This window comes from Podarcis tiliguerta (assembly GCF_965153285.1).
Source record: "Podarcis tiliguerta genome assembly, chromosome: 2".
NCBI classification, from domain to species: domain Eukaryota; kingdom Metazoa; phylum Chordata; class Lepidosauria; order Squamata; family Lacertidae; genus Podarcis; species Podarcis tiliguerta.
This window is the reverse complement of record NC_139535.1, coordinates 119,563,728-119,575,562: the sequence shown is the minus strand read 5'-3', so window position 1 is coordinate 119,575,562 and position 11,835 is coordinate 119,563,728. Positions and strand designations below refer to the sequence as shown.

The 11,835-nt window shown below is 48.3% G+C and overlaps 1 protein-coding gene across 10 annotated transcripts in view; it reads left to right on the top strand.

Moving 5' to 3' along the window:
- Window positions 1–11,835, top strand: part of HDAC7 (histone deacetylase 7) — a 183,912-nt gene that overhangs the window by 148,711 nt on the left and 23,366 nt on the right. For all 10 annotated transcript variants that reach the window (XR_014508263.1, XM_083428199.1, XM_083428201.1 and 7 more), the window contains 9 exons: window positions 122–231; window positions 1,548–1,670; window positions 2,378–2,561; window positions 4,141–4,352; window positions 5,511–5,702; window positions 7,441–7,666; window positions 8,287–8,420; window positions 11,172–11,292; window positions 11,460–11,509. Coding sequence is in view for 9 of the 10 variants with exons in the window: in XM_083428199.1 (XP_083284325.1) it covers window positions 122–231; window positions 1,548–1,670; window positions 2,378–2,561; window positions 4,141–4,352; window positions 5,511–5,702; window positions 7,441–7,666; window positions 8,287–8,420; window positions 11,172–11,292; window positions 11,460–11,509 (1,352 nt within the window). In the remaining variant the exon portion in view is untranslated. The remainder of the gene's footprint in view (window positions 1–121; window positions 232–1,547; window positions 1,671–2,377; window positions 2,562–4,140; window positions 4,353–5,510; window positions 5,703–7,440; window positions 7,667–8,286; window positions 8,421–11,171; window positions 11,293–11,459; window positions 11,510–11,835) is intronic.

The window sequence follows — 11,835 nt, the reverse complement described above, 5'->3', positions numbered from 1 at the left end:
GCATTCCTCCAGTAATCCTCAAGCCTCCCATGACTGTGTACCTGAGCATTCTCTTTCCCCTTCCTTTGCTTGTCCTGGTCTTGCTGTAGACAAAGCCGTGCATGTTCTTTCTCACCTGCAGATTCATCTCCCAGCAGCAGCAGCACCCCAGTGTCTGGGTGCAGTTCACCCAATGACAGCCTGGTGCCAGAGCACGGAGCCCTGCCGGCCGCGCCAGGACTTGCACAAGAGGTATGGACCCTGTAGGACTGGAGACTTGGGTTGATCCCCATGGAGTCTGTGATTGGTCCTGTGGGATCAGTAAGCCAAGAAAACTTGCAGGAAGAGCAGGTTTCTTAGGTCTGCTCTGCACCCACCCACCTACCCAACGCTGGCTTCCACCTACCAGGATCACACAAAGAGGCAGTTGTGACTTTTAACACCCAAACACCTTTCCACCTGCCTTTTGATCATTTTAATTCTAGTAAGAATGGCTCCGTTTCACTCCCTCGTCAGCCCTTCTCCCCACACAAAAGCTTCCAATCTTCTCTAAGTTTTACAACATTCACCCTATAATTGAGGGTTATTTGCACTACGATTTGGCAAATTTTAAGTCCATTGCAAAAAATGTCATTTTCACCACTGTGCCTCTTCCAGCAGGTCCATTTGCTAAGCTGTTTTTTCCCGTCTATTTTATCTACTGCTTTTTTCTTTCTTTTTAAAAGAAATCGAAATCTTTCTTCTTCTCCTCCTCCTTCTTCTTCCTCCTCCTCCTCCTCCTCTTCTTCTTATTTTGAAGAAGGGCCATAACTCAGTTGCTGAGCATATATTTAAAAGCAGAAGGTCTCCCATTCAGTCCCCTGCATCTTCAGGCAGGGGGGGGCAAAGAGTCTCTGCCTGAAACCCAGCGAAGCCCCTGCCTTTCAGCTGTAGAATTGTAGACAATACTGAGTTATGTAGACCAACCTGTGGTGTGAATCCATTTAAGGCAGTTTCCTATGTTAATAAGTTATTGCCAATGGTATTTTTGTGATTGTAGAGGCCCTTTCTTAGAAAATTGGGGCAGAAAGGCATAAATATGTCAACTTTCTTCTGCTTTTGCAACACCAAAGTGGTTGAAAAGTGGAGAGTTGGAAAGTGAGTAAATGTGTTGCTGTACATACAGTTGGATACACATTTCCATACGCAAACATGTCATTGTGCTGGTTCTCCTTTGTAATCTGTGGTGGAATCAGGGTGAACGGGCATCAATGGGTGGACTTGAGATTCAAACAAGATCAAAGCCAGAATCTGCCAGCAAATCTGCTGAGGATGTCCTGCAGACGGAGGATTCTGGGAAGTGTTCTCACAGGCGCACATGATTTATGCAGATGGGAAGGGCCAGCCGGTCTGTCAGAGGGTATTCATAACCTGAGCAGATCTCCCAGAATCCTCTCCACCATGCAGTGGTTCTATGGCAGAAGAGCAACAATGGGGTTGCTTGGCGACAGCTCATGCGTCCCCTTGAGCCCAGAAGCTTGAAAGTCGCTGAAGTTGATTGATTCTCCCACCTGCTGTCTTTAATGCAGACACCCCTTGCTCAGCGCCTGAGAATGCAGGAGAGCTCATTGGCTCAGTTTGCTCTTCAGACCACTGGCTCCCTCCCAGCACTCACTCTTGGACTTCCGACCACTTCTGCAGCGTCTGCCAGGGTAGGTCTAGAGGGGCTTCGCCGAGGGGACAAGCATGATAGAAGCTTCTGGAGTCATCTGGGTTGGTTGCAGTGGGAAACAGAAAGCTGAGCTAGATGGTCTGCTTTGCATGCAGAAGGTTCAGTCCCTGGCATCTCCAGGCTGGGGGAGGGGGAAACCCTGCCTGAATCCCTGGTGAGCTGCTGCTGGTCAGTGCAGACAAGGCTGAGCTAGATGGACCAATGGTTAAATCAGCTTCCTGTGTTCCTCTCTAGGCCTTGGCCTGATCCAGCAGGGCTCTTCTCCTGTGTACCTGGGACTGTTTCTAGAGTACCAGGCATTGTCAAGGGGCAAGTGATCTGGGGGTGGTATTCTGCTGTGGTTTACTCAGAGTAGACCCACCGAAACCAGTGGGCATGAGTAAGTTAGGCCCATTGATTTCAGCTGAGGGCTGGTCTGGATGCCCCTCGGGTTCTCTTCCAACTCTACAGTTCTCTGAGTAGCAAACTCAGATTCTCTCCTGAAGAAAAGCTTCAGTGACAGTATTTTTATGGGGCAGAATCTCCTTGCTTCCCTCTGCAATCTCCTTTCTGCCCACCCCCTGATCTGAACTAATCCCTCATACCTCACCTGTTTTGCACCCACCTCATCGCTTTGAGAACTTTGTGAACAGGTTCAGGTCTCAGGGAGGTGTTCTTGATCCACCATCTCCAATTCTCTCTCTGTAGGGCGATGGAGATCACCGGACACACCCAGGCCTTGCTCACAAGGTGCCTGTCCTGACCAGCACTCATGCGCCCGTTTTCCTGCCAACCAGCTTGGAGCAACATGAGCCTGGGAACCCACTGTCCACTCGGCTGCAGCCTGTTATAATCTTGGAGCCCTCTCTCCCCCATTCTCCTCTTGTGACAGGTGCGTACCAGCCCCTCACTTTGGGGCAATAGGGCAGGGAAGGGTCTTACTTAATAAGATACTGGTGCGTGTTTGCATAGACAAAAGAGAACTTGTTCAGTATTCCTCAAAGGGTAATTGAAGATGAGCAAGATTCGAGGGAGAAAAAAATAGCACAGCATGATGAGTTTTGTAGTGTTTATAGCAGGTTCTGTAGCAGCAGAGGGATTCTTGGGAGAAGAATGCTCTAGGCTGATAACGTTCATACTGAACAAGCAGGTTATATATATGTTTCTGCACTTGTCAGTTCCTCATTTTGCTGCTTTGATGATCACCACAAATACCACAATAACCATCATGCTATGTCCTTCATTGTCCCCCTTACATCTTGGCCTTCGGACAAGATTGTGCCACAAAACCCTATGTAATTAAATGCCATGCAGAGAGGCAGCTCACACTGCATTATTGCAAGAACATTTGTTTTGATTGCCCCACACGACATCTTAGGGGAAGGAGGAAGAAGAGGAACTGTGGTTCCCGTTTAAGTGTTCTCTCTGTTAGTTTCTGTTTGTCACTGAGCAGTGCTTTGGAGTCACAAGACTCTGTTTACATTCCACACATTCCATACTGTTGAAAGTCTCACAGGAGACGGATGTGACGTTACTGGTTTCCTGTTCCTTTGTTTCAGTTGCTCTCTGCTCTCACAGAGAGAGGATGTATTTTTCTTTGCTGTCTGTGTAGTTGGAAATAAAACTCCTAGCATGTAGCTCATACTATCTCATCCTTCCACATGCTGCTGGAAACTCTGCTGAATGGGGGTTGTGCCTGGAGCCTTATCAGAGGCTCAGGTCGTCAATCACGTTGAGGGTGATTCCGAAGGACTCGGCCGGAGGAGGAGGAGGAGGTTTTATCAGCTCGGTCAAATGGAGATCCCAACACTCTCATGCAGCTCTTTCCCTCTGCCAGATACATAGAATGAGGGGAAGAGGAGAACATCATGGACGGATTTTCCAGACTAACCTTGCAGTGTCTGAATTCTGCCGCCCCAGCTAGCCACCTGTGCTGTGGCAGCTGTGAATGTGCCTCACTTATCACTGCTCCTCTAGATTTTTTAAGCAGCAGATAGAAGCAGATTTCTGGCATTAAAAAAAAAAAAAATCTAAGGATTTTGCTCCTTCCCAGTTTGGAGTAGGTTATCAGAACAGAATTAAGGAATTTGTTCTTGTCTTTTCTTCTATTCTTTTATTATTATTATTGCAGCCTGTGATGAGTGAGGCAGACAAAAGCCCCTTCCAGGCCACTTTGACATTTCTAAGGATTCAGCAGAAACTGTTTGCCTGTTTTCTTGCTGCGTTGTTGTTGTTGTTATTTTAATCTTGTGGGATGGAAACGTGAAAATGGAGGAACTATCACAAAGTGATGCTTAACTCGCTTTGCTGCATTTCCTTCCCGCTTGTGCTGTGAACGCAGAGCCTGCTTTAGCTGGAAATGTACACTGGGTTTTTAACATTTCATTCTCCCACTTTCCCACCTATGGGAACAATACTGACAAGCGATGCATTCCAGATTATATTCTTAGCTTCTCTTCTTTCCTTTGCAGTTCCAGGACTGGGAACTGTCCCTTTCCACTTCAGCCGCTCCCAGCTGCTTCCCCCAGAGCGATTGTCGATGCCTACGCCCCACAAGCCCTTGGGAAGGACACGCTCGGAGCCTCTGCCGTCCAGCCCCAGAGCCGTCCAGCAACAGCTGGCCTACCAGCAGCACCATGCGCTCTTCCTGGAGAGGCTGAAGCAGCAGACCCAGCTGGGCAAGGCAGGCTCTTCTCTGGTCTCCTCCAGATGGGGAAGGGCTGGGTTCAGTCGTGAAGCAGGGCTGGGAATGTGCCCGGCCAGAAACCTGGGAGAATCGCTGCCAGTCATACACATGCACATGCACGCATTTGTATGCTGCCTTTCCACAGTTACAACCATGCTCAAGGTGCCTAGCATAATTACAAATGTAACAAAAGTAGCCCTAACTAATAAAAGACATCAAAAAGTACACAATTTCCACATAAATCATAACATATAAAATAAAGTTACAAACAAAATTAATGTCAATAACCCTCTAAACAATCCTCCAGCCCAAGAGTCATCCAGCAGCCTCAGCTTCTGCAGCTGGAGTCAGTCTGGGTCCTACCCTCCAAGGCCAGGTGGAAAAAGGCCTGCAAGGCAGGCAGCAGATCTTCCAGGACTCACAGCCAAGAGCAGTGTGGACAATGCTGAGCTAGGTGGAGTGCTGGTCCCACTTCATATAAAGCAGCTCTCTGTGTCCCTGTGTTGAGGGGGCCACTGACATAAACAACCTCTAGGCAGCATTCCTTGTGTGTTGGTGTGGTAATGCAATGCAGGGGGCATGCTGTAACCCCAGCATCCAAGGTTCTGCTTTCGTCTTGGCTGTGAGTCCTGGAAGACCTGCTCTCTGCCTTGTAGGCTTTTCCCCACCTGACCTGGGAGGAAACGGTCCTGACTGACTCCAGCTACAAAAGCTGAGGCTGCAGAACGAACTCTTGGGCTGGGGGGTTGCTTAGGGGGGTTATTGTGGGAAGGGATGGTTGCTGTTGATTTTTGTTTCTTTACTTTGGATTTTATGATTTATGTGGAAATTGTTCTGTTTGTTGTGTGCTTGTTGACGTTTTGTTTATGAGTACTTTTGCTATGTAATTTTTAATATATTGTAAGCCGCCTTGAGCATGGTTTTAACTTTGGAAAGGCAGTATACAAATAAAATGATTAATTCCCTCGTCTAACAAGCTCTTGAGGAAAGGTGCCTAGCCATTCATTGGTATGCAATGCATTTCAGATACAGGATGCAGAATAGGAAAACACAGCCAAACTGCCTATGTTTGCAGAACCAGTGAAGTTTGTGGGGCTGGTTATCTTGAGCCTGTGTAGCCCAGATTTACTCGGTTTTCTCTCCCTCCCACCCCAGCGCATGGCCAAGTCCAGCGAGAAACCTCGGCTGCAGCAGATCCCCTCTTCAGAAGACATGGAGGCAGAGGCAGGAGAAGACCCCAGCGACCCGGCCCAGGCAGAGCCTTTGCCAGCAGGGGGAAGCAGCAGCAAAGAGACAGAAAGTCGCTCCCGGTTGGGTCAGCCTCAGGAGGAGCATGTCCTTCAGCAGGTACTGGAAGAGAGCAAAAGGGACACACGGATGGGGGACACACACAATGCTTTCTGCATTTCAAAATGCTATGTCAGCAATATGCTATGTCCCAATCCTCAGGTTTGGGAAGATCCATTGCTCATTGGCTGAGCATCAGGTTTGCATGCAGAAGGTCCCCCCACCTGCTCAATCCCCAACATCTCAGCTATAAAGCCTGGGAGAGAACCCTGTCTGAAAGAGATGATGTTCAGCCGCTGCCAACCCGTGTAGACGGTAATGAGCTGGGTGGACCAATGGTCCCACTCCGCATAAGTCAGCTCCCTAGGTTATTGCTCCCAGCACCCTACAGTTTGGTTGAGATTCCTGCATTGCAGAGAGTTGGACTAGATGACCCTCAGGGTCCCTTCCAGCTCTACAATTCTGTGACTCTGGTCCTTTTTAAATGTTCCTGATTTCGCTGTGTAAGTCCATACAGACAGGAAACGGCAGTGATCTTTGGCTAATAGTATAATATTTAGTGGCCTCTCTTTAAGCTTCCTGACTCCAAGGGGTCAGGAATTGCCCCTTTTCCCCTGAGGTAATTTTCTGCTTAACACCTTTTTCCTTCCAAATGTTTTCTCAAAGCGCCTAAAGCCCTTCCTGTCTCAAAAACCCAGATTCTTTAGCCCAGTTTGCCAAATGGGATACACCAACATTAGAATGCAACTGCAAAATAAAAACTAATTAAAATTGTGAACACACACACTATCTATGCATATGTATATTGGAAAACACTCTCCAGGGAGGCTTGCCTGGTGCCGTCGTCGTTACAGTGGTACCTCTGGTTGCAAATGGGATCCATTCCAGAGGCCCGTTTGCAACATGAGCAGAATGCAACCCGCGTCTGAGCATGTGCGCGGGCCGCAATTCGCCACTTCTGCGTATGCATGCAATGTCATTTTGCGCGTCTGCGCATGCGCAAGCAGCAAAACCCGGAAGTAACCCTTTCTGGTACTTCCGGGTTGCCATGGGACACAACCTGAAAACGCTCAACCTGAAGCAAACATAACACGAGGTATGACTGTATATATCTTTTGGCTCCAGGCAAAAGCTTTGCTCTGAAACCAGGCCCTTGGCCTTAAACTATCTGTGGACTTTTAGAAGTGGGTGGGGTGTTTTTACTGTATTTCTTTTTCCTCTAGGTTTTAATGTATCTATGTAGGGTTTTTCATTTGTGTGCTTGGTTAGCTCATTGTAAATTGCTTTGGGTTTCCTTGGGCAAGTTAATGTGACTAACAAATAAATTATACATAATTTTCCAAGGAAAAAATTGCCACCTGAAAAAAGAAAACATTGCCATACCCTGAACAAGGGCAAATGCGACAAGTCTTTGGAGACGTCCACAGATCCACATTCCCAAGAGGAAGAAATAGAAACAAATTCTTAAAAGCACACCATGGTTCTCTAAAAATAAGAGAGAAAACACTTCCGCAACACTCACAAAGCAGCGAAATAGGGTGACGTTGTTTCTGTGCTCCATCAGTATAACTAGACCCCAGCACCCCAGAAACACTTTCCTGGGCCAGCCTCTGCTTTTGGTGAACCAAAGGGACTCTGCCTATGCAGGGCAGAGACACTAGAGGGCAGCCTCTACCCAGGTGCGAACTCCGTTTCTCTCTGAAGGCAGGTACCCCCGCAGCTGCGCTTCAAGAGGAGTAGCAGGGGACATGAGGGGGTTCCCTGTTTGACATGGTGCCTCTCTTAATTCGGTCAACAGGCCCAGTACGTCTGGGAGCAGCAACAGCGCATGCAGCAGCAGCAGCTGCTGCGGAGGCATCCTGACTCCCTGCTTGTCTCAGCAAGCCGCGGCTCCCACCGGCCGCTCTCCAGAGCTCATTCGTCACCTGCCCCTGCCACTGCGTCCCACCTGAGCCAGGACACATCTTCCAAGGCAATCCCCTTGCCGGTGCAAGAGCAGTCGAACAAGCCACGCTTCACCACAGGTAACGCAACAGCTTTCACACACAAGCCAAGGACTCCCTACAAGAGGAGTGGGAACGTGTGGCCCTCCAGATGCTTTTGGACTCCAGCTCCCATCAGCCCCAGCCAACAGGGCCCAATGGTCAGGGGAGAGGGTACTTGTAACCACTGCTTTGGTGTTGTTGTTTTCCGCATTAGCAGCACTGAAGTGACTTCTCTGGGGCTGCGTATATGGCGGTCCTGTGCTGCCCAGGCGACAAGGCCACAGGGGAAGTCCCCACCTCACTGAGGGTTTGAGACCCATTGGCTCCCCTCACCTGGTTTACCTGGCCAGTTGAAGCCATTCCCAGGATTGTGACCACTGTCACATGCTGACAGCTTCTAGGAGCCACAGGTGGGGAGCTGAGTGCAGGATGGGAAGCAAAGGTGGACAGAAGAACCAGGACATGTTCCCCACCAGAGAGTTTATTTACATTAGTAATTATTGCAGTTCCTAATTCCACACCTGCAGTACATACTGCATTCTGGAAGAGCTGTGCCACATGGTTCCTGTATGCTCGAGTTGGTTTTCCAGTGCTCACCAAGCCCAGAGAGTGTTGCAGCTTTGTGAGTGACCTAGGTGCTGCTTTTCTTTTCGTTGCAGGCATCGTGTATGACTCAGTCATGTTGAAGCACCAGTGCTCATGTGGGGACAACAGCAACCACCCTGAACATGCTGGCCGCATCCAGAGCATCTGGTCTCGCCTGCAAGAACGTGGCCTACGCAGTCAGTGTGAGGTAGGAGGCAGTGCAGGTCCAGGGTAATGAACGGAGGGTTTGAGACTGTTTTGCTGTAGCTTTTGGAAGTCTGAGATGGGAAGTTTGCACAAAATTTGCATACATGCATACCCTCGAAATTATGTGTTCTGAACACTTTCTTCAAACAAAGCATCCACGGATATATTTGCTTGGCTTTCCATAATATATTCTGCTTCCTTTTCATTTTTAGCTCATTGGTATACCTTTATACCAATGCAAGGAAGGAGGTGGCAGAGAGGAGTAGAAGAAAGGGAATTTTCTGCAACCACAAGTGCTAGAGTTGAAACGTATAATTTGTCACAGTGCCTATTAACTCCTCTTATGACCAGTATTTTTACTTGTGGTACATCTGGGAGCAGGGCATTTCTCTTATCCTTGGATGAAGGAGTGGCCCTTGTGTTCCAAGTGGTTAGAAAATTTAGAGTAACTGTTCTTGAAACTATAGCCAGGAAACACCACTGGTTGCCTGTTGCACTTTCAGGTGCTCATAGAAGATCACGGTGAAAGTAATAAGATGATGAAGAGCGAGGAGTGTGTGTGTGTGTGTGTGTGTGTGTGTGTGTGTTTTCAAGTTTCTATTGTATGCTGAAGAAGTAACCCCCTTTCCAGTTTAAATTGAAAGAGAGAAGAGACTTCCACCTTCAGCCGTGCATGTGGCTGCAGTAGAAACTTCAAAGACACGCTGGACGTGTGCTCAGCTCTCCCCACTAATCTCATGTGGCTTTATTAGCTCATGGTCGCAACAAAGAAATGCATCTGTTGAGTTTAATTTGGCAGCTGCTTAATCATGCTTTCTTATGGTGGCTGAGAAGTCTGGAAATAGGACAGAGCACAGAGAACCAGCAAACCCAAATTGTGATTGTCATCTCAACAAGGTGCATTTCTAAAGTATAAACATATATGCATTTTATAGCAATTCAGCAAGGGTTGCCAACTTTTTACCAGCCTTTGTAGCTCTGCATTTAACAGCCACTTAATCTGCATACCTTTACAGGTGATATCTCCACACTGTGAAAAGCTTCTTCACCTTCTGATTTCTGCATATCTAGCCACAGTGAAAACACAGGAGAAGGCTGAGCCACTTCTTTTCCTGATCATTTGTCTATCCTCCAGTTTTTAACCCAAAATAACCTCAGGAATTGTAGTTTGGTGAGAGTGATGAGAATTCTCCAGTAGAGATCTGTAGCCTCCCACACAGAACTACATTTCCCAATGTGGTGTAGTGCTTAGAGTGTCGGACTAGGACCTGGCAGACCAGGGTTCAAATCTCCACCCAGTCATGCAGCTCACTGGGTGACCTTGGACCAATCACTGTCTCTTAGCCTAACCTACCCCAAAGGGTTGTTGTGAGGATAAAATGGAGAGGGGATGGAACTACATATGTCACCACCTTAAACTCCTTGGAGATAAGCTGGGGGCCAACTACTAAATAAAATCTATAGGAGCCTGGCATGATTAGTGTTTTTTAAAGTGAGCTTTTATTAGTTTAAACTTTTATAAAGGTGAAGGTAAAGGGACCCCTGACCATTAGGTCCAGTCGCAGACAACTCTGGGGTTGCGACGCTCATCTCGGTTTATTGGCCAAGGGAGCCCTTTTTTAAAATGGGCCAAAGAACAAGCTGCAAAATAAAAAAGTGTCTATTTTCCTGAATCTTCCTCCCCAATTCACCAACAAGCCTGTGTTTGAGTGTGTGTGTTTGAGTGTGTGGGGGGGGGGAGAGAGAGAACACTATAAGAGGAGAGGAAAGGAGGAAAGTTTTTGAGGCCCTCAACCCAAGATGAAAGGCAGAAAAACCAGCTCTTCACAGAGAAACAATCCTAGGACAACAGGGACCCTGGATCCCCAGTGCTGTCCCTTCCCCACCCATGCTAGCTGACAGCATTTACTCTAACCAGTGACTAAGATGCCCTTCAGAAAAGAAAACAGTAAAACAATGCATATTTCCGGTTAAAATGTTTGTTCCCCAACGTGCACGTAAAATAATGATGAGTGTCGCAGGATGGCCCTGTTAATTCAAAAGTTGTTGACTCACTGAGCAGCAAAGCATTCTCAGGCTCTGTAAATCCTATCCTGCAAGTGAACATTGCCACATTTTATGAAGACGCCCGCTCTGCAGATGCTGGGCAGATGTGTGTTTCACCAAAGCATTCACACATTTTTGGGAAATTTATGAGCAGCCATTTTTCTTTGGAACAATTGGATTCCCTGTGTAGATCCTTTTCTTTGCTCCCCTCTTTACCTGGCAACTGCAAGGCAGGCTTTAGAACGGTCCGGGAAACCTCAGGTCTGGGTGCCAAACATACCTCCCACTTAAGAATCAAACATGACTGACTCAGTCACTCTGAGGTTGCTAGGCAATTACAGTTTACTTTTTCCATGCCATTGAACCAGGGGAAAAACATCTAGCCAAGGTTGAAACATGGTGGCATCTTGGCAGGTGAAGTGGCAGCAGAAGAGGAGGACTTAAGAACTCATTGAGTGTGGGGAGGCAGCTGGGAAGAGCCTGGGATGAAGAACAAGGCCAGCCAAGCCTTTTTTTGGCACGCTGCTCATTTGAACAGCACTTACATGTGGCAAAATTCCCCTCCATAGATTGCGCCCCTTGTGTCAGAACCACCTAGACTTCTGCTCTGATTAGCACTCCAGATCTTCTTCCTTGGGGGACCTCTTCGCCTGCCGCTGGCCCTTGTGCTCTCTTGACTTAATGCAGCCACTTGTTTCTCTGCCAGTGTCTGCGGGGGCGCAAGGCCACTCTGGAGGAGCTGCAGTCCGTCCACACGGAGCGCCATGTGCTGCTGTATGGCACCAACCCCCTCAGCCGCCTGAAGCTGGACAACGGAAAGCTAGCAGGTAGGAGCCAAGGCATGCCACCCCTCGCCCCCAACCCATGGCTGAGAGGAAACAAAGAGGCCTGTAGTCAGAAGTTGTGCTCTAAATTGATGTTTTACAATGCACTTATGCACATAAAATGCTCATCTACACCTTCAGTCCCTTTCTTCTTCTCTTTTCTCCCACAGGAATCCTTTCCCAGCGGATGTTTGTCATGCTCCCCTGTGGTGGGGTTGGGGTAAGCTTCTTCCCTGTCAAACCAGATTCTTCTCATCAAAGATGCCCTCCCAAACCTTGCCTCGCCCAGTGAGGGGCTCTCCCTTCTGAGGTCAGCTTGTGTGCTAGGCTGGCACAAAATGGAGGAGGCATTCAACTAGGATACACGCGGGTGGATGGGTGGATGTCGGGGGACAGCTTGAAAGTTTAAGTCGCAGTGACTTCTGGCCTGCAGCCTAGCTACCCCTCCCTGGGATAGGCAATGATGTAAGCAAGAGTGGCCAGTGGGGATTGGAAGGGGGGTGACAGTGGGGGGAACCCATGCTTCACCAATGCACTGGCTCCTCA